A 19908-nucleotide genomic window follows, 5' to 3' on the forward strand; every position below is an offset into this window, starting at 1 on the left:
GTCTTATAACAAGACTTAAAACTGTGAGAAAGTCGGGTACACTTATTACCATAATATAAATGAATAAGTTATGGCTATCTGAAATTAGCTTAACATGGGATGGGAACTGGGTTAAAACCGCTTGTTTGTGTCACTAATCTACTGGTTTTCCTACTATACCTTCCTAATTCTTGATCTATATTTCACACTGATCATGGTTTTTGGCAACTCTATTTGGCACTGGGGTTCCTTGGTGGTTCAGCTGGTAAAGAATCTGCATGCAATGAAGAAGACCCCAGTTCAATTCCTGGGTTGGGAAGACATGCTAGAGAAGGGACAGGCTACCCACTCCAGTATTCATGGGCTTCCCTGGTGGCTCAGCTGGCAAAGAATCCACCTGCACTGTGGAAGACCTGGGTTCAATCCCTGGGTTGGGAAGACTATCTGCAGAAGGGAAAGGCTACCAACTCCAGTATTCTGGCCTGGAGAATTTCATGGACTATATAGTCCATGAGGTCGCAAAGAGTTGGACATGACTAAACAACATTCACTCACTCACTATTTGGCAATATAACATTAAATAACCTGAAGAAAAAGTGACATTTACATAATAATGTTATTTTAAAATTTCTGGAGTTTGGATAATATATAAACCTTTAAGCAACTTGCCGTAAGAACTGCAATGTTGCCTGAGACTTTTCATTAAAATATAAACTACATTTGATACTATCACTCCTGAAAGCCCCTTGGGAAATAATGGCTTTTGGATTCTGCAAGTCAGCGTGACATGGCATGCAAAATTGCATCTCATGCCGAGCCAACCAGGAAAATATATGTCATCACTATGTGACATTCAGAATTTCATCTGGAAACTATAATCTTGTTCTGACTGCAAAATAAGGGAAAAAAGACTGCATACAAAACAATTTGGTTGAACTTTTGCTGAATTCTGGCCAGTTTGTATAAAATATTAGAATAACTCATTTCCAAAGAAGACCATACATTTGAAAACCTTTCCATGTACTTAATATCACCATATATTCTCAAAGAACTTCAAAATTAACTGACAAATTTTAAACTGTGTTATGATAATCTGAATTAATGAATCTGCTTAAAAACTGTTTATAATGAAACAGTTTCAAAATTAATAAATTCTGCAAGGTAGAACTGTATTTTCAAAACTATATATAACAGAACACTTCTCAACTTTGTTCCACACTTGGGTTGGGACATTTAAAAGCAAAGGAGTAAGGTATCGAGGACAACAATTAGTGAGTTAGTGAGTAAACTAACTCCAGTATGATGTAGAATGTAAAAGTAACTTCTCAATATTTAAATAATTTACCTTTTATCTTCTCTGGAAAGCAGCACTGAAATATATATAATGCAATGTATGAAATAGGTATCTAGTGGGAACTTACTATATAACACAGGAAGCTCAACCAGGTCCTCTGTGACAACCCAGAGGGATGAGGCGTGGAGGGCAGAAGGGAAGGTCAACGGTAAGGGGGATATATGTATATTTATGGCTGATTCACACTGTTGTATAGCAGAAACTAATACAACATTGTAAAGGATTATCCTCCAATTAAAAATAAATTTTTAAAAGCTATCTCCTCTGACAAAATTCAGTGAAGTCTATATTCTACTTTCAAAGTAAAAATGAGAGTTAAACTTGGACATATTAAAAGAAACCATATATAAATTTCCTCTTACTGTCTCAGAAAAATTAAAAAAAAAAAAAAGCCAAGGAGGTATGGAAACAAGTATTTTTTTTTTAATTAAGTATGAAATAATGACTGGTCTAATTCTTGAGAATTGAGGTTTCAAGAAGAAAAGACATTACGAGCGTGCTATACAAACCATAGTACGTTTATATATAAAAATTAATAAACCTAGTTTGCTTAACAAACTTAACTCATTCTCGAAATGAATCAGCAAACATTAGAAGCATTCTTCTGGACACAGTAGGACACACTAAAAAAAGTATAAATTACATTTTTTAATGGAGCCTATGATTTACTGGAAGACTCCTCATATGAAGACTAGCAATGCCAGAAATTCAGGTCTGCAGTTGTGCCAAGTGAGTAGTGCAATTATCAGACATGTCCATAAAAGATCATCAGCAAGTGATCAAGGGATGTTCATGAAACATAAAAATCAAATGTTAAAAAACTAGTCTATATTTAGAGCCATCTGGACGATGGCTAAAATATCATATGATCATCTGGCAACTATTGGAATCCTTTAGGAAAGTAAGCTTACAAATTGTCTCATTATAAATTACTGCCCAGAACAGCACAGAATAATTTATTACCCAAGGTAGCACAGAAACAACGTATAAGTTAATGTGACTATTAAGTAGAATTTTTAAATCTACAGACTGCTAATGGTTTTTCCCACAAATTCTAGGTTAACAAATAAATTCTCTTGCAAAGTAAAAAAGGGAAAAGAGCAATTTAATAAATCTTTATTTCATTAAGTTCTGATTACTTTCTGATTAATATTTTAAATTTATGTTAAACATACTTCATTAGATAAACTTTATTTTATTTTAAACCTTTCTCTATTCCATAAGGGGAAAATTTTTGAGAACCAAATTTTACCCGAGAAAATAAAATCAATTACACATTATGCATTAGTGTGTTATTCTCACGCTTTAATATTTTCCTATGAAACTAAATATCTAATTAATCCCAAAGGAATGGAATTTTATGCTAAATTACATGATTAAAGTGAGAAACTTCTAACATACATAAATCCACAAAAATATATTTCTTGTACATGAATACTAATTCCACACTATAATTAGGAACATATCTGCTCAACATTCAAGCTTAATCATATTAAGGATGACTTAAACAGATTTAGATGAATTACTATATTGGTCCACCCCATTTTACTGACAATCAAAAATTATTACAAAATTAGAATCCAAAATATATCAGCACCTTCAGGAGCAACTAGTATTAGAAAAATTAGAAATGTCCCTCCTTAAAACCATCCTACTAGTTATACTGCCTTGGACAGAATGATTTTTTAGATGAAGGAATTTCAAGCTTGGAGTAAAATGTTAAACTGATAAACTAATAAAAAAAATTTGGCAATTGTAATATCATGTTCTATTTTCTTATAAGGAGCATATTCCTTGTATATGAAAACCAAGGAGCTTGCCTTGAAAAAATTGTACATTTACTAATCTCTTACATTCTCTGAAGCAATGCAAGGAAACCACTACTTATCCTGCATCAATACTTATTTGCAGAGAGATAGTTAACTAAACTGACATATAATGATATATACTTTGTCTTCTTACCTCTTCCTCAGAGTAAGTGGCAATTCTCTGCTAAATCTTATACCTGCTTATAAGATCTTATATTCTACTTTATCTGTAATCTCACTGTATAAATTATTATAAGCTTTACTGTAGTTCTAATTTTTTCTTCTCTCCCATTTGCCTCACTATAATATTGACATATCCAAGTTTCAGTACAATTTTCTCGAAAGAGTAGTATACAGAGGCTGTCTCTACACATTCAATTCTCATCCATTCGCTAAAAACTAAAGCGCCTCTGGCCAACAGACATTGGCCAATTAGTTTTTCACCTTCATTGTTCTTGGAAGTATTTAACAAGTCAAATTAAAAGTCTTTCTATTATTTTAACTGTGTACTTACAGTACTTTAGACATTAGAGGTACAGAAACATGTAAGATGAAAATGGCTAGTATTTTTTAAAGAGCTATCATTTATGAAGGATACTGTGTTTTTTAAAGTTTTCATCTCCATCACAGACATCAGACAATTTCATCAGGAATTCCAAATTAATGTTCATAACGTTTCCCAAATATAGGATAGACAGATGTCATAACTTTGAATGGTTTCCTTGTCTTGAAGGATATATAGATTCTCTAGAAGATTATTTAGAATTCTGTGATATTATCTTCATGTGAAACATGCTTTTATTTTGACTTGGCCTGTCCTACGTCCCTATATCACTGCAATAGAGCTGTTCTGCTGTCAACACATTTCCAAACATCAAGTACATGTTCCCCCTGTAGCCAGCTACTTAAGTCAAGTCCATTGAAATTGGAAGAGGATGTGTGCTTCTTGATAAATAATTAAAAAGCAAAATCAAACCCAGTGTAGTATCACCAAACCTTGGTGTTCACGTGCCAGAACTGTTACATAATGTGTGTACTGTGTGTGTGCTAAGTCACTTCAGTCATGTCTGACTCCTTGTGACCAAATGGACTGTAGCCTGCCAGGCTCCTCTGTCCATGGGATTCTCCAGGCAAAGATACAGGAGTGGGTTGTCATTTCCTTCTCCAGGGGATCTTCCTGACCCAAGAATCGAACCCACATTTCTTACGTCTCCTGTGCTGGCAGGTGGGTTCTTTACCACTAGTGCTACCTAGGAAGCCCTCATAACTTGGGGATGAACTTAAGACCAACTTTGGACCTTAGGTTGTGAATACAAAAACAAAAAGATTATTTTAATAAGAATTTAGGCATAAATTGACAGAGCTATTTGTAAAATACAGTTAAATAATTAAAATGTGCATTTCCCAACACTGTGAATACACAGCCTCAACACATGACAGGGTTATGTCCTGATAAACCCATCATAGAGTGAAACATCTTAAGTTGAAAATGCATTCAATATACCTAACCTACTGAACTTCAGAGCTTAGTCTAGCCTATCTTAAATGTGCCCAAAAGACTTGTATTAGCCTACAGTTAGGAGAGGAGATCAGTCCTGGGTGTTCATTGGAAGGACTGATGCTGAAGCTGAAACTCCAATACTTTGGCCACCTCATGCGAAGAGCTGACTCATTGGAAAAGACCCTGATGCTGGGAGGGATCGGGGGCAGGAGGAGAAGGGGATGACAGAGGATGAGACGGCTGGATGGAATCATGGACTCGATGGACCTGAGTTTCAGTAAACTCTGGGAGTTGGTGATGGATAGGGAGGCCTGGCGTGCTGCGATTCATGGGGTCGTGAAGAGTCGGACATGACTGAGCGACTGAACTGACTGACTGACTGAGGAAAAGTTATCTAACGCAAAGCCTATTTTTTCTAAACTGTTGAATATCTCATGTACTTATTAAATAGTGTACTGAGAGTAAAAACCAAAATAGTTGTATGGCTGTGAGTCTATTGGTCCTTTACTCTGGTCTGTTAGAGGGCTGACTGAAAGGTGTGGCTCACTACCCCTGCCCAGCATTACCACAGAATTCTACCTCATATTGCTAGTCTCGAAAAAGATCAAAATTCAGATTCAAAGGACAGCTTCTGTGGAATGCATGTGGCTTCACACTATCATAAAGTTGAAAAACCTTAAGTCAAAAACTATTGTGAGTAGGGTACAGTCTCCGTACTTAACACAACTGAACTGTACATTTAAAAAGGTTAAAATTAAGATCATAATAGTAAAACAAAAACAGTAAGAAAACAGATTTGTAAAAGCATATGAAAAACTTAACAAATTCACTATAGTTTATGATACAATGTAAATAATTAAAATCATGGTAACTACATTTAGAAGTAGGTACACATTTAAAGGACTCAATTTTTAAATTAAAAGCAATATAGGAATTGTCTACTCTAATTAAAAATAAAATAGAAAATTATTATTATTTTTATTTTGTATTGGGATATAGTCAATTAAAAATGTTCTGATAGTTACAAGTGAACAGCAAAGGGACTCAGAAATACATATATATGTATCCAATCTCCCCTACACTCCCCCATCCAGGCTGCTACATAATACTGAGCAGAATGCCATGTGCTATATCCTAGGGCCTTGTTGGTTATCCATTTTACATAGCAGTGTGCCCATGTCCATTCCAAACTCCATACATATCCATTCTGCCAACCCTTCCCACAGCAAACATAAGTTCATTCTCTAAGTCTATGAGTCTTTTTCTGGAAAACAGAAAATTCTGAAACATAATTCTAAGCAAAGAAAATGATTAACACAGAGCATTCTCAACAAAAAAGAGAATACCAACAAGGTTTCCAGAGAACTGAAAATGGTGGGCATCCAAAGAGCACGATACATTGGTCATAAGATAGAAATGTTATATCCAGAGCTTTTTACCATCTATACATGCCCATAGACCGTCAACAAGGCAAGCACAGGCATTAGTTTGATAACTGCTAATTGTATGGTTTCCCAGGTGGCACAGTGGAAAAGAATCTGCCTGCCAATGCAAGAGATGTTGGGTTCGATCCCTGGGTCAGGAAGAATACCTGCAGTAAGTAACCTGCTCTGGTATTCCTGCCTAGAAAAAATTTCATGGACAGAGAAACCTAGTGGGCTACAGTCCGTGATGTCAGAGAGTCAGATATGACTAAGCACTCATATGCACACAAACAATTTTTATGCTAGTCTGAGTAGCTGGAAATACAGACATCATTAACTATAATGAGAATATCTACAGGATATGTAAAATAAGGGTTCCAGAGATGAGGGAACACTAAAGACAGGAAATGCATATATCCATATCTACAACTCAAATGCAAAGAACCACAACTCAAATGCAAAATCTAACATTTAAAATTTGAAATAAAGAATACTGTATTTGCTTGATCACATGGTAGTTTTATTTTTAGCTTTTTAAGGACCCTCATACTGTTCTCCATAGTGGTTGCAACAATTTACATTCCCACCAACAGTGCAGGAGGGATCCCTTTTCTCCACACCCTCCTCATCATGTACTGTTTTGTAGACTTTTTCAAGGTGGCGAATCTGACCAGTGTGAGGTAATATCTTATGATCCAGCAATCCTACTCTTCAGCATATATCCAGAGCATAATTCAAAAAGATAATGCACCCCAATGTTCACTGCAGTATATATACAATAGCCAAGACATGAGAGCAATCTAAACGTCCAATGACTGACAGAGAAATGGATAAAGAAGATGTAGTACATACTTATAATGGGATATTAGCCATAAGAAAGAAGAAAATAATGCCATTTGCAGCAATGCAGATGGACCTGGAGATTATCATCATTAGTGTCAAGTAAGACAGAGAAAGACAAAAATTGTATGATATTACTCATATGTGGAATGGAATATAATTTTTTTACTGAGATAAATAGGTTTATAAAACAGAAACAGACTCACAGATTTTGAAAACAAGTTTATGCCCCCACAAAAGGGCAACATGTGGGAAGAGGATAAACCAGGAGTCTGGGATTAACACACATACACTGCTACATATAAAATAGACACCCACACGACCTACCATATATAGCACATGGAACTGTAATCAGTATTCTGTAAATAACTTGTATGGTAAGAGTCCGAAAAAGAAGGATTATATGTATACGTATAACTGAATCACTCTTTGGTACATCTGAAACTAACACTGTAAATCAGTTATGCTTCAATAAAAATTTTAAAATAACTACTTAAAAAAATTTTTAAAAGAATAATGTGCTATTTATGTTTTCAGATTCTAAAAACTAATAATTACTGATGAGAGATTATGTTTGAGGTTTCTCTTAAAATATTAATTTCTTATAACTAAATGGGAAAGTGTAAGAAAGCAAAATTGGGCCTTCCCAGGTGGTGCCAGTGGTAAAAGAACATGCCTGCCAAATGCAGAGGACTTAAGAGACACAGGTTCAATCCCTGTGTTGGGAAAGACCGCCTGGAGAAGGGCATGGCAACCCACTCCAGTAATCTTGACTGGAGAATTCCATGGACAGAGGAGCCTGGTGGGCTACAGTCCATAGGGTGGCGAAAGTTGGACACAACTAAAGCAGCTTAGCACCCACAAGAGAGCAAAATAAACCTCAGATATTAATATCATTCATGAATTGATGAACTGTGAATTTATCTGATGAAATGTGAATTTATCTATAAAACTTCTCCATGCATAGTTAAGTTCATTCTAAAATCTAGGATCATATTTTCTATATAGTTCTATGTCATGTAATTTCATTTAAATAAGTATTTTCTATCATCTTTACTCATCCTTAACAATTACTTTCATTATTATGTGGTTTAAAGAACTGGACTAAACATAGTAAAGCAGGAGGTTAATGTGCATATAAAATTAAACTTATCAACTGATACTTAATGGAAGCTGATACTTATAAACCATTATGTAAATTACCAGATCAAGAGATTTACATATCAAACTTAGCATGCTATCTAAAGGAAATGTCTAATTTTATACTAAAAAATCAATTGAAGTTAAAGACCATCTTCCTATGATACAAAAAATAAGCATAGTCATTTTTTATCAATTGGTAAAGAAAATCTCAACAGAGCAAAAGGCTTGTGAATACTGACAGGTGGAAGTTGAATGATTCCATAAAATAAACATAACATCCTACTTTAAGAAACATAACAGAACACAAAATAATAGATATGAATAAAACTCCACAAAAATGTATGTTAGCATTTTTACTGTTGTTGTTTTTAAATATGGTAAGGAAACGAACTCTTCCTGTAAACAAATACTACCATGAACCTTCTTGTGTATATGATCATATTTTAAATTCCTCAAGGGGAGCAATCACGTCTTATTAATATTTCTACCCTCAAATCACTTACAAAAGAGTCTGGCCCATTATAAATACTCAATAAGTGTCTTTTGATTATTTAAAATATAAAATCTTTTTTAATATGGTTGGGGATTTATGAGTTATATGGAATAAAGCTGAATATCTAAGGGATAATATGAGAAATTTAAAACACTACTTGAAATCACCAAGTGGGTTTTTTAAGCTGCATAAAAGGAAATAAAAGATAGTTTTATGGAAGAATATTTATGCTTTATATTTGCATAGCTCATCTAGCTAACAAAGTAAGCTAAGTGGGAGGAAAGAAGATTGAGATGTAGGGTGGACTTCAAGGATTCACTTTAAGAAGAAACATACTACTGGGAGATGATTCTCCAAGGGTCTCTTTTGTTTTTGCCTGTCTTGTAAGTACAAGCAGAGAGTACCCTTGTTCCCAATGGTAATTTCAAGGGTATCTGTACAGTGTACAGCCTCATAAAACAAACATATTGTCTTTCACCTGAGCAAACAGCAGATTTCCTTACAGTCTTGCAAGATGCATACAGAGCCTTCCTCCCCCAGAGAAAATGCAGGCATAGCTTCTACTGATTTAAAGCTTGAGGTTTCTCTCCTGTAACATAATCCACTATATACAGGTATCATTTAGCCCTCTTTGTGCCACCCTGTAGGAAATAAGGCTTAGGGCAGGGACACACACACACACACAAACATGTTAATACTTTGGTAAAACTGCTAATGCTATAGATAATAAAGTCCTTTGTCTCTATTCCAGGAGTCCTGTGTCTTTGGTCAGCATTCATGAAATTATGGCCTAGATAACTCCTTGGCTAAGAGTGAGGGTGAAATCACAGACCCTTTTTGGTTTTGACGCATACCTGTTATGGTTTTTGTTTTTACAGGGCTGCTGGCATATTCAGATGCCTGACATGACTGCTGCTTTGCCAAGGGTGCGCTTCCAACAGACACCTCATCCTCCTTCCTTCTGCTAACTGGCACAACAAGAGGAACAGCGATCACAGGCTGCTGGAGAGAGTCAAATGAAAAACTGAATTATTTACTATTTCTTAAGTGTAAACATAGCATCACTGAAGAAAGGCCTTCACATGCTGGGGTCGATGCTTTACTATTTTTTTTTACTTAATAACCACCCTTAATCTCCACCTTCAGAGATAACCATCCTTAGCATTTTCCCCTGTGTGTCCACATATTTTGTTTTCAACTGAAGTATAATTGAAGTACATCTTTACGTTACTTGATGTGCACAAGACAGTGAGTTGATATTTCTGTATACTACAAAATGATCACCGTGATATGTCTAGTTATCATCTATCACCATACAAAGATACTGTGACATAACTGACTACATACTCCATGCTATATACATGGGGCTTGATTATTTTAAATCAATCAACCTCTCTTGCCCTCCCTTTGCATCACTGTCTCTCACACATTCCCACAGGGACACTTAACAATTTCAATTCTCAATCGGAATTCTGCACAAAAAACAAGAGCGCTTGGAAATAATTAAAATTTAACACAAATTTTAGTAAGTTATATAAAGATAACATGGTAGAAGCAAATTGAAACTAAAATTAACTTTGAAAATTATGATCACTAGAAAATGAAAAGTTATCCTTATAAAATCATATTCAGGGAAATATTTATATAAACTGATTATGTACATTATTAATAAAGACAGCCCAACTTTGGGAGAATTGCTAAAAATCTATTTTGTCTGACAAAGTGACATCCACAGCATATTTAGGAAGCACAGAGAAACATCTATAGTTAGAGAAAGCTGGAAAACATTATGATCTTATGCTGAATGCCTGAGTGCTGATCTCGACAACAAAGCAGCTGTTTCATCTTTATTCACTGAAATAAAGTCTGATGTTACTGCTGATGACGCCCAATACAATCTTGTCAGATTTTTGGCAAAAAAAAAAAAAAGGTATTTTTAAGTTTGCTGTAGGATCAAAGATCAATGTTGAACTGAGTGGAAAACAATCATCAAATGTTGGGTTTCAGCCACAAATTGAGAAGGAAATTGCAGTTTGGGAAACAACAGATGATAACTGTGATACAGCTGCATCAGATGATGAATCTGGAGGGGGCTGTTAGGCAGCAGTGTGATCTAATGTTATGCTCAACGATACTACAACATCCACACTTTTACAAATCCAATTTCAAGCTTCACCAATTTGATGCTTATTTAATATTGCTTAAATTATTAATTAATATTTCAATGAGAACATATGCACATTATGTAACCACATGATATAATGGGAAAAAGCCAAATCATGTTACAAACTATGACTCTGATTAAAACGACAAGAAAATTGATAAACAGAAAATGAACAAATTATAGTCATTGTGGGAAACATCACAACATAGAATATCTACTTTCATGTTAAGTATTTAGTCAAACTGATAATATTTATACAAATCTAAATAGGAGATAGTATTTAACACCTAGATGAGAAATAGTGAGTCTAATTTAAACTTATTCATCTATAAAATAAGGGGGTGGAGATGTCTACTAGAAAATCTCTTTATGCTCTAACATTTAGTGATTTCATAATCCTTTGAATTTCCTAGCCATCATTTATAAGCATGGAACATGATGAAGCACTCTAAGAAGTTACAATCAAGTTTAGAATCAAAATTAATATATAATAAATAGAGAAAAATTATGTGTGATACTTAACTCATGCATAATAGTCCAAGATAAGACTAATGGAAGCTATGGTATTGTAACTAACCAAAACAACAACAAAGAAAATCTTTATGTTCGTGGTTGCGACTGTGGGTGCAAGCTTCGCTGATGGCTCAGTGGTAAAGAATTTGCCTGCCAACGCAGGAGACAAGGGTTCGATCCCCAGGCCAGAAGATTTCCTGAAGAAGGAAATAGCAACCCACTTCGGTGTTCTTGCCTGGGAATTCCCACGGACAGATGAACCTTGAGGGCCCCAGTCCATGAGGACACAAGAGAGTCTGAGGTCGCAAAAGAGTCAGACACAACAACAACAAAAACACAGGAAAAGGCCAAATAAAAACCCTTTCGAACAAGAGGGTAAGGCATTTACATGTCTTACACGCAGCTGTAAAATTAATATCTACAGCGATTAGCAATGTCAAACACAAATCCTCCATTCATTTCAGTTCAGTTACTCAGCCGTGTCTGACGCTTTGCGACCCCATGAACCGCAGCATGCCAGGCCTCCCTGTCCGTCACCAACTCCCAGAGTTTACTCAAACTCATGTCCACCGAGTCGATGATGCCATCCAACCATCTCATCCTTTGTCGTCCCCTTCTCCTCCTGCCTTCAATCTTTCCCAACATGAGGGTCTTTTCAAATGAGTCAGTTCTTCACATCAGGTGGCCAAAGTATTGGAGTTTCAGCTTCAACATCAGTCCTTCCAAGTGAACACCCAGGACTGATCTCCTTCAGGATGGACTGGTTGGATCTCCTTGCAGTCCAAGGGACTCTCAAGAGTCTTCTCCAAAACCACAGTTCAAAAGCATCAATTCTTCGGCGCTCAGCTTTCTTTACAGTCCAACTTTCACATCCATACATGACCACTGGAAAAACCATAGCCTTGACTAGATAGACCTCTGTCGGCAAAGTAATGTCTCTGCTTTTTAATACGTTGTCTAGGTTGGTCATAACTTTCCTTCCAAGGAGTAAGCGTCTTTTACTTTCATGGCTGCAGTCACCATCTGCAGTGATTTTGGAGCCCCCCAAAATAAACTCAGCCACTGTTTCCCTATCTATTTGCCAAGAAGTGATGGGACCGGATGCCATGATCTTAGTTTTCTGAATGTTGAGCTTTAAGCCAACTTTTTCACTATCCTCTTTCATCTTCATCAGAGGCTCTTCAGTTCTTCACTTTCTGCGATAAGGGTGGTGTCATCTGCATATCTGAGGTTACTGGTATTTCTCCCGGCAATCTTGATTCTAGCTTGTGCTTCATCCAGCCCAGTGTTTGTCATGATGTACTCTGCATAGTAGTTAAATAAGCAGGGAGACAATATACAGCCTTGACGTACTCCTTTTCCTATTTGGAACCAGTCTGATGTTCCATGTCCTCCATAAATATCTGCTGAATGACTGCTAACATAGGTGCTACATATCAGGCATGAAAAGATACTATATAAAGAGTATGATTAGTGATTTCTACCACTTTTTGGAAATACAGCTACCCTAGCCAAAAATACCATATGATGCAGCATTTATTTTTAGCAACCTCCTGTTGCTCTGCTTATATTCTTCTGCCTTCTGGTACGGGATATTCCTCCAGACTTCCACTGTGCCCAGCCCCAGCTCTGTCCTATTCTTGTCCCGTCAATATCCTAGAATCCCAAAACACCTACAAAGCCTTTTGATCCTCTTTCTATAAAATTTTCCTTTATTACTAATTTAATAAATGCAAAAATAAATATAGGAAACTAAAAAGAATAAAAGAACATTCATATTTTCATTATAAACAGAAATTACTAGCAATTAACAATTTATCATATTTCTTTTTCTTAAGGAGAAAAAATCTAATAATACAGATAAAGCTAAAATCCCTAATTGTTAACTGACAGCCCATTCCTCCCAGAGTCAATCACTATTACGATACTGACACGATCCTTTAAGTTTTTAACACCTCTATTTACTTACTTACACACAAGCTGTATTATATGTAATACAGATTATATACAAAATATAGAATATATGCAGGGTAGATTGGGACAAATATAAGTACTTTCATTTTGCATATGTCCTTGGGAAGTTGATTTTTATATTAAATGTAATTTTGATACTTCCATACTAAAAGCTATTAAATAAATTTTAACAATAAAATAATACATTATGTGAACGTGCCATGCTTTATTTACCTACTTTGTTAGAGAGAGTCATTTAGGTTGTCTCCAGTTTTACACCATTGCAAACAATCATGCAGTAAGAGGCTTATACATGACTTCATAGGCTCATATAAATGTCACTGTAAGAACATAGCTCTAACAAAAAGTGGAATTTGGCGGTTATAGGGTATAGTCATGGTATTAGATACTGCTAGATTTATTAATTTTCACTCACAAGAATAGCAAATGAGTTCATCCATTTTCTACATTTTCACTAGTTCTGAATATTAGCATTTTTTCACACAACACATTTTAAAAGTAAAAATAAATAGTCATGGGTTGATAGTTATTGAAACTGAACAATAAGGTCGCAGGGTTCAACTGTACTATTCTCTCAATTCTCCATGTGAAAGAAAATGTAAGACTAAAATACTAGATTAAAAGCATTTTTTAAAGTATATTTTTGAGACATGCTGAACTGTAGCAAGATAGTAGTACTATGAAGTGCTGATGAAAATAGATCGTACACCAATTCTGGAATCAAACTGGCAGTAAAACAAAGGCATTAAAATGTGCTAAACCACATGCCTGAAACTACTACACTTCTAAAAATATATTCTAGGTGAATAATTAAAGAAAAATGCAAATATAGAAATGTTTATCTCAATATTATTTGCATCTGTGAATGAGGATTGGATATTTGTAGTTTTAAACGAAATGAAATAGCATGGAAATTAAAAAATATATATGTATATTTATAAGTGAGTGAAAGTTGCTCAGTCATATCCAACTCTTTGCGACGCCATAGACTGTCACCTACCAGGCTCCTCCGTCCATGGAATTCTCCAGGCAAGAATACTGGAGCAGGTATCCGTTCCCTTCTCCAGGGGATCTTCCCAACCCAGGGATCAAATCCAGGTCTCAAAAAATTGCAGGCAAATTCTTTACCGACTGAGCCACCAGGGAATATTTAACTAAAATCTACTTATAAAATAAGTAATAAAAATAAAATAAAACTCTTTGAAGGTGCTTGCTATCAATCAAACAAACACTAGTTTACTTAAGCTGCTGGAACAATACCTGGCAAATATGGTGAGCTGGAGATAATCACATCAGTTATAAGATAACCAATGAAAAACTTATAATACAATCAAATATTACTCAGACCCTAAAAGAGAAGAAAGTCTTGCTATTTGTGACAAGAGGGATGGACTGAGGCCATTTTGCTAAGTCAGATAAAGAAAGACAAATACCACATTAATATGTGGAATCTAAACAAAACAAAACAAAACAACCCCCAAAGTATCAAACTCATACATACAGAGAAGAGAAGGTGGTTGCCAGAGACAGGGGAGTTGGGGAGAAGGTGGTATAATGAGTAAAGGCAGTCCAAAGTACTAACTTTCAGTTATAAAACATAATGAACAATATGAGGACTACAGTTAATGTGTGTGTGTGTTAGTCACTCATTCATGTCACCTCTTTGCAACCCCACGGACTGCAGCTCTCTAGGCTCCAATGTCCATGGAATTCTCCAGGCAAGAATACTGGAGTGGGTTGCCATTTCCTTCTCCAGAGAGTTAATGATATGCATTGTATATCTGCATATTGTATTGTATGCAAATTTTATTGTATATTACTAAGAGAGTAAATCTTCTCATCACAAGGCAAAAAAATTTTAACTATGTATGGTAATGGATGTTAACTAGACTCACAGTGGTGATCATTTTGTAATACATACAAATAATGAATGATGTTGCTATCTGAAATTAATATAATGTTATATGTCAATTATACCTCAGTAAGAGAAGGACTGATGCTGAAACTCCAGTACTTTGGCCACCTCATGGGAAGAGTTGACTCATTGGAAAAGACCCTGATGCTGGGAGAGATTGGGGGCAGGAGGAGAAGGGGACAACAGAAGATGAGATGGCTGCATGACATCACTGACTCAATAGGCATGAGATTGAGTAAAATCTGGGAGTTGGTGATGGACAGGGAGGCCTGGTGTGCTGCGATTCATGGGATCACAAAGAGTCAGACACGACTGAGCGACTGAACTCAACTGAAGAAAAACTTTTACAAATTTTTCTCAAATAATCCCTGTCATTATTCTTAATTTCTCCATTACCCATACTTTTTGTTAAACTTTCTAAAATCCAAGCCTATATTAGTTTCCTATACTTCCTCTGTACACTTCAGGATAAAGTTTTACCATTACAAATAAAACATTTAAATGTCTGGTTTACCATTAAAATATTTTATGAATTGGCTTTCAATTTCTGCTACTCTCTATAAGAACACCTGGCTCATGCCTGCAAACACTGAAGGCTCCTTTCTTGCCAAGTTACTCCATGTTCTTTGCCTCTGCTGGTAAACTTTAGTTGATAATGACCTTCTTTTTCTGGCTTACTCTTATGATACTCATTTCAATTGTCAATTCCCTCTTTTAACACCCACCCTCACCTGATATGAGAATGCTTCCTTTTATTTTTCATATTCTCCAGTAAATACATCTAACACAGCAATTATACTCAGCACTTTGTGTGGCTCTGGAACCTGAGACTACAAAGGGCTACCTATTATACCAAGGGACATACGTATCCTGGATTTTTATATCTGTAGGGGAGGGAGGACCAGGGCCAATCCTCTATGGATACAAGGGACGAACTAAGAATGGGGTTACTGCTACACTTCTTCACATTCTTAAATACACTAAATACCTCTAGAGGAAGGAATATTCTCAGCCCTGAGTTTCATTTCTGTAGCCCCAGTAGCCAGTATACTGGATTGAATTCTGTAACTATCTGATAAAAGGAGGGGCTTCTCTGGTGGCTCAGTGGTAAAGAATCTGCCTGCAATGCAGGAGACCCGGGTTTGATCCTTGAGTTGGAAAGAGCTCTGGAGAAGCGAATGGCTACCCACTCCATTTTTCTTACCAGGAGAATCCCACGGACAGAGGAGCCTGGTCAGCTACAGTCCATGGAGTCACAAAGAGGTGGATACGACTGAGTACTAACACCTTCACTTTTCACTTTGATAAAAGGAAGTATGAAATGGGAAAGGGATGATAGAAGTTTCAAATGAAATTAGGACAAAATGAAAAGAAAAAAAAACTTAAAAAGATGCTCCTTGAGACATAGATTGCACTTTTTTAGTTCAGCTTTTACACTCTTATGTAAATATGAAATTATACATTTTCTCCTATCAACTAGCTTTAAGTTTCTTCAGAAAAAAATACAAAGCTACTCCAAGTAGAGTATTACAAAACTTCAAATAAGTCAATGGGAAAATACAATTCAATACCACATAAATTTGGCCTCAAAAATTCTTAGTTCGGTGATATACTAGACGTGTGAAAATAGACAAATTAATCTCAATAATAAGCAACAGTTTTTTCATCTTTAAAATGGGAATGCTAAAACCCACCTGTCAGAATTATACTTAATATAACATACAGAGTTAAATTTAAGTATTCTGGGGACCATAATTGGCCCCTCCCAATCCAGGGATTGAACTTGGGTCTCCTGCACTGCAGGCAGATTCTTTGCCATCTGAGCCACCAAGGAAGCCCAACTTTGTAATTTAGACACCTCTAAATAAACTCATACTGCAAGTCTTTCACACCAACCATCCCAACACCAGAGTTAAGCACACTCAATGCATGTTTGTTGAAAAAAAAATCTACAGATGAAGAAAGAAATGCAGAGACAATGAAAATGAAAGCTAATACTTCCTGAACAATTCTTATGTACCAGAGAACAAATATATACTCTGAGAAAAAATACGTAGGCACTATGAGGGAAAGTAAGTCAGTAAAACAAGCCTACTTAACTTACTCTCTCTAAAGTATCTCCTTTACAAGCAATTATGTAGCAAGTCCCTTTAACAATCAAGCAAGTCTATTTTGAGCTGTAGTTTCTTATATAGAAATTAAAGAGCCAAGTTGCTTGAAACAGGTAGAGTAGGGGACAGAAGAATTATGGTACCTCCATAAACAAAATCAAGCTAATAAATATATAACTCTATTAAATAAGAAAAAGGTATTTAGAGAATTATAAAAACTTCTCACCTGCTGCATATGTTTACTGCTTCGCTTCTGAGGTTGATAAATGAGCCAGGTGTATAAGACAGGGTCAATATTAACTGCTAGTCCTTGGACATTACAAAGGAGTACGGCACCTAAAAAGCAAGATTTTTAAATTATTATATTCCTCCTAAAAAAATAAGCTTGATATCATTTTACACCTATTGCAGATAGCCATGATAAAAAGACAAACAACAATACATGTTGCAAAGGGTGTGGATGAATTAAACCTTCATACATAGTTGGTGGGAACAAAAAATAGTGCAGACAATTTGGAAAACAGATTGGTATTTCCTCAAAAAGCAAAATAAACAGTTACAATGTGTGTGTGTGTGTGTGTGATAGTCGCTCCATCCAGTCTAACTCTTTGTGACCACATGGACTGTAGTTACAGTGTGTGTGTGTGTGTGTGTGTGTGTGTGTGTGTGTGTGTGTGTGTGTGTGTGTGTGTGTGTGTGTGTGTGTGTGTGTGTGTGTGTGTGTGTGTGTGTGTGAGAGATAGTCGCTCCATCCAGTCTAACTCTTTGTGACCACATGGACTATAGCCCACCAGGCTCCTCTGTCCATGGAATTCTCCAGGCAAGAATACTGGAGTGGGTTGCCATTCCCTTCTCCAGGGAATCCTCCCAAGCCAGGGATAGAACCTGGGTCTTTGCATTGCAGGCATATTCTTTAAAATCTAATCCACCCAGAGAAGCCCATAAAGTTACAATACGACCCAACAATCATATTTCTACATATATCAACAGAACTAATCAAATATCCATGAAAAACCTGTCCACAAATTTTCATAGCTGCATTATTCACAACAGCCAAAAAATGGGAAAACATGAATGTCCAAGAATTGCTGAATGGATAAACAAAGTGTAGTAGAACCAGAGAATGGAAAACTATTTTACCACAAAATGGAATGAAGTACTGATACATGTTATAACATGAATAAGCCCTGAAAACATGCTAAGTGAAATAAGTCAGTTACAAAAAGTCACATATTACACAACTGCGCTTACATGAAATGACCACAACAGGGAAAGCCATAAAGGAAGAAGGAGATCAATGCACACCAGGGCTGGGAGAAAACAAAGGGAAACACATGCTAATAGACAGGTGGTTCCCTGGGGAGTGATTAAAACATTCTAATCAGAAAATGGTGATTGCTGCGACAACTTGCAAATATACTAAAACCCACTAAATTATGTACTTTAAAATAATGTACTTTATGGAATGTGAATTATAGCTTATTAACTGTGTATCTGTCATTAAAAATATAATAAACTACTTTATTACAGTTTTTTATTATAAAATTATAAACTATATTCTAGACAAACAGCAGTGTCTATATTGGCCATGAGAATGGAATATTATCTCCCTTTTTTGTTTATATTATAGAACTAAAGGAAGCATTATTATAACCACTTAATAAATCACTATAAATTACAGCTTTAAATGTTCAGAAGCAAAGAGAGAGAGCTGTCTAGATGAAATGCAGGCTAACATTCTCACATAAAACACAAAGCTGCAGTGTAACAAGTTTCTATTCCATCATACTAACTAAAACATTTTTATCCTTTTCTAATACAAGTAGCTCACATAAACTTAACTAAACCAGAATGTCCCATTCTTAATATATGTGGGGCACGTCATGTATATCTGTAAATAACATAGTAAATTTCTATACGTATTTTTTATAAAAATAGTATTAACTCCCTTAGGATGAACAGAATATGAAGGAAATAATATTAGTCAGTTTTGCCCTCAACTGTATCTCCAGCATCTAAAAAAAGTACCTGTCTCATGGTAGGAGCTGAAGAAATCACAATAAATGGTAGATAGATAGGTTAGTTGAAAAAAGCCCATGTTGAAAAAATTATGTTGAAAATGTTTAAAATACTAAAATATGGAATCATGATTAAGAACTATGAGAAAGTATTAGCAGAGAACATATTTTAAAGAAAAATGGAAAGCAGAGAAATGACAGATTTAGTTGTTGAAGTAAATTACTCGTTATTGTTGGTTTTGGTGTTTAGTCACTAAATCCTGTCCAACTCTTTGCAACCTCATGGATTGCAGCCCCCAGGCTCCTCTGTCCATGGAAGTCTCCTGGCAAGAATACTAGAATGGGTTGCCATTTTTTCTATTTTCCCACACGAGGAATTGAATCTTCATCTCCTGCAATGGCAGATGGATTCTTTACCACTGAGCCACCAGGGAAGCCCCCCAAAACTCCATGGAATTCTCCAGGCCAGAATACTGCAGTGGGTAGCTGTTCCCTTCTCCAGGGGATCTACCCAACCCAGGGATTGAACTCAGGTCTCCTGCACTGCAGGCAGATTCTTTATCAGCTGAGCCACCAGGGAAGCCCAAGAATAACGGAGTGGGTAGCCTTTCCCTTCTCTAGGGAATCTCCCCAACCCAGGAAGTGAAAAAAGGTCTCCCAGCTGATCTACA

The 19908-nt window shown here is 35.9% G+C and overlaps 1 protein-coding gene across 13 annotated transcripts in view; it reads right to left on the reverse strand.

Annotated features, from left to right (window-relative positions):
* VPS13B (vacuolar protein sorting 13 homolog B) overlaps positions 1-19908 on the reverse strand; it is a 774030-nt gene that overhangs the window by 441034 nt on the left and 313088 nt on the right. For 12 of the 13 annotated variants that reach the window (XR_006272367.1, XM_043484079.1, XM_043484085.1 and 9 more), the window contains 2 exons: positions 17446-17555; positions 9397-9544 (listed from right to left, as the gene is read on the reverse strand). Coding sequence is in view for 12 of the 13 variants with exons in the window: in XM_043484079.1 (XP_043340014.1) it covers positions 9397-9544; positions 17446-17555 (258 nt within the window). In the remaining variant the exon portion in view is untranslated. The remainder of the gene's footprint in view (positions 1-9396; positions 9545-17445; positions 17556-19908) is intronic. The other variant, XM_043484083.1, reaches the window with a different exon arrangement.

The sequence above is a fragment of the Cervus canadensis genome, chromosome 12 (assembly GCF_019320065.1).
Source record: "Cervus canadensis isolate Bull #8, Minnesota chromosome 12, ASM1932006v1, whole genome shotgun sequence".
In the NCBI taxonomy this organism is placed as follows: Eukaryota; Metazoa; Chordata; class Mammalia; order Artiodactyla; family Cervidae; genus Cervus; species Cervus canadensis.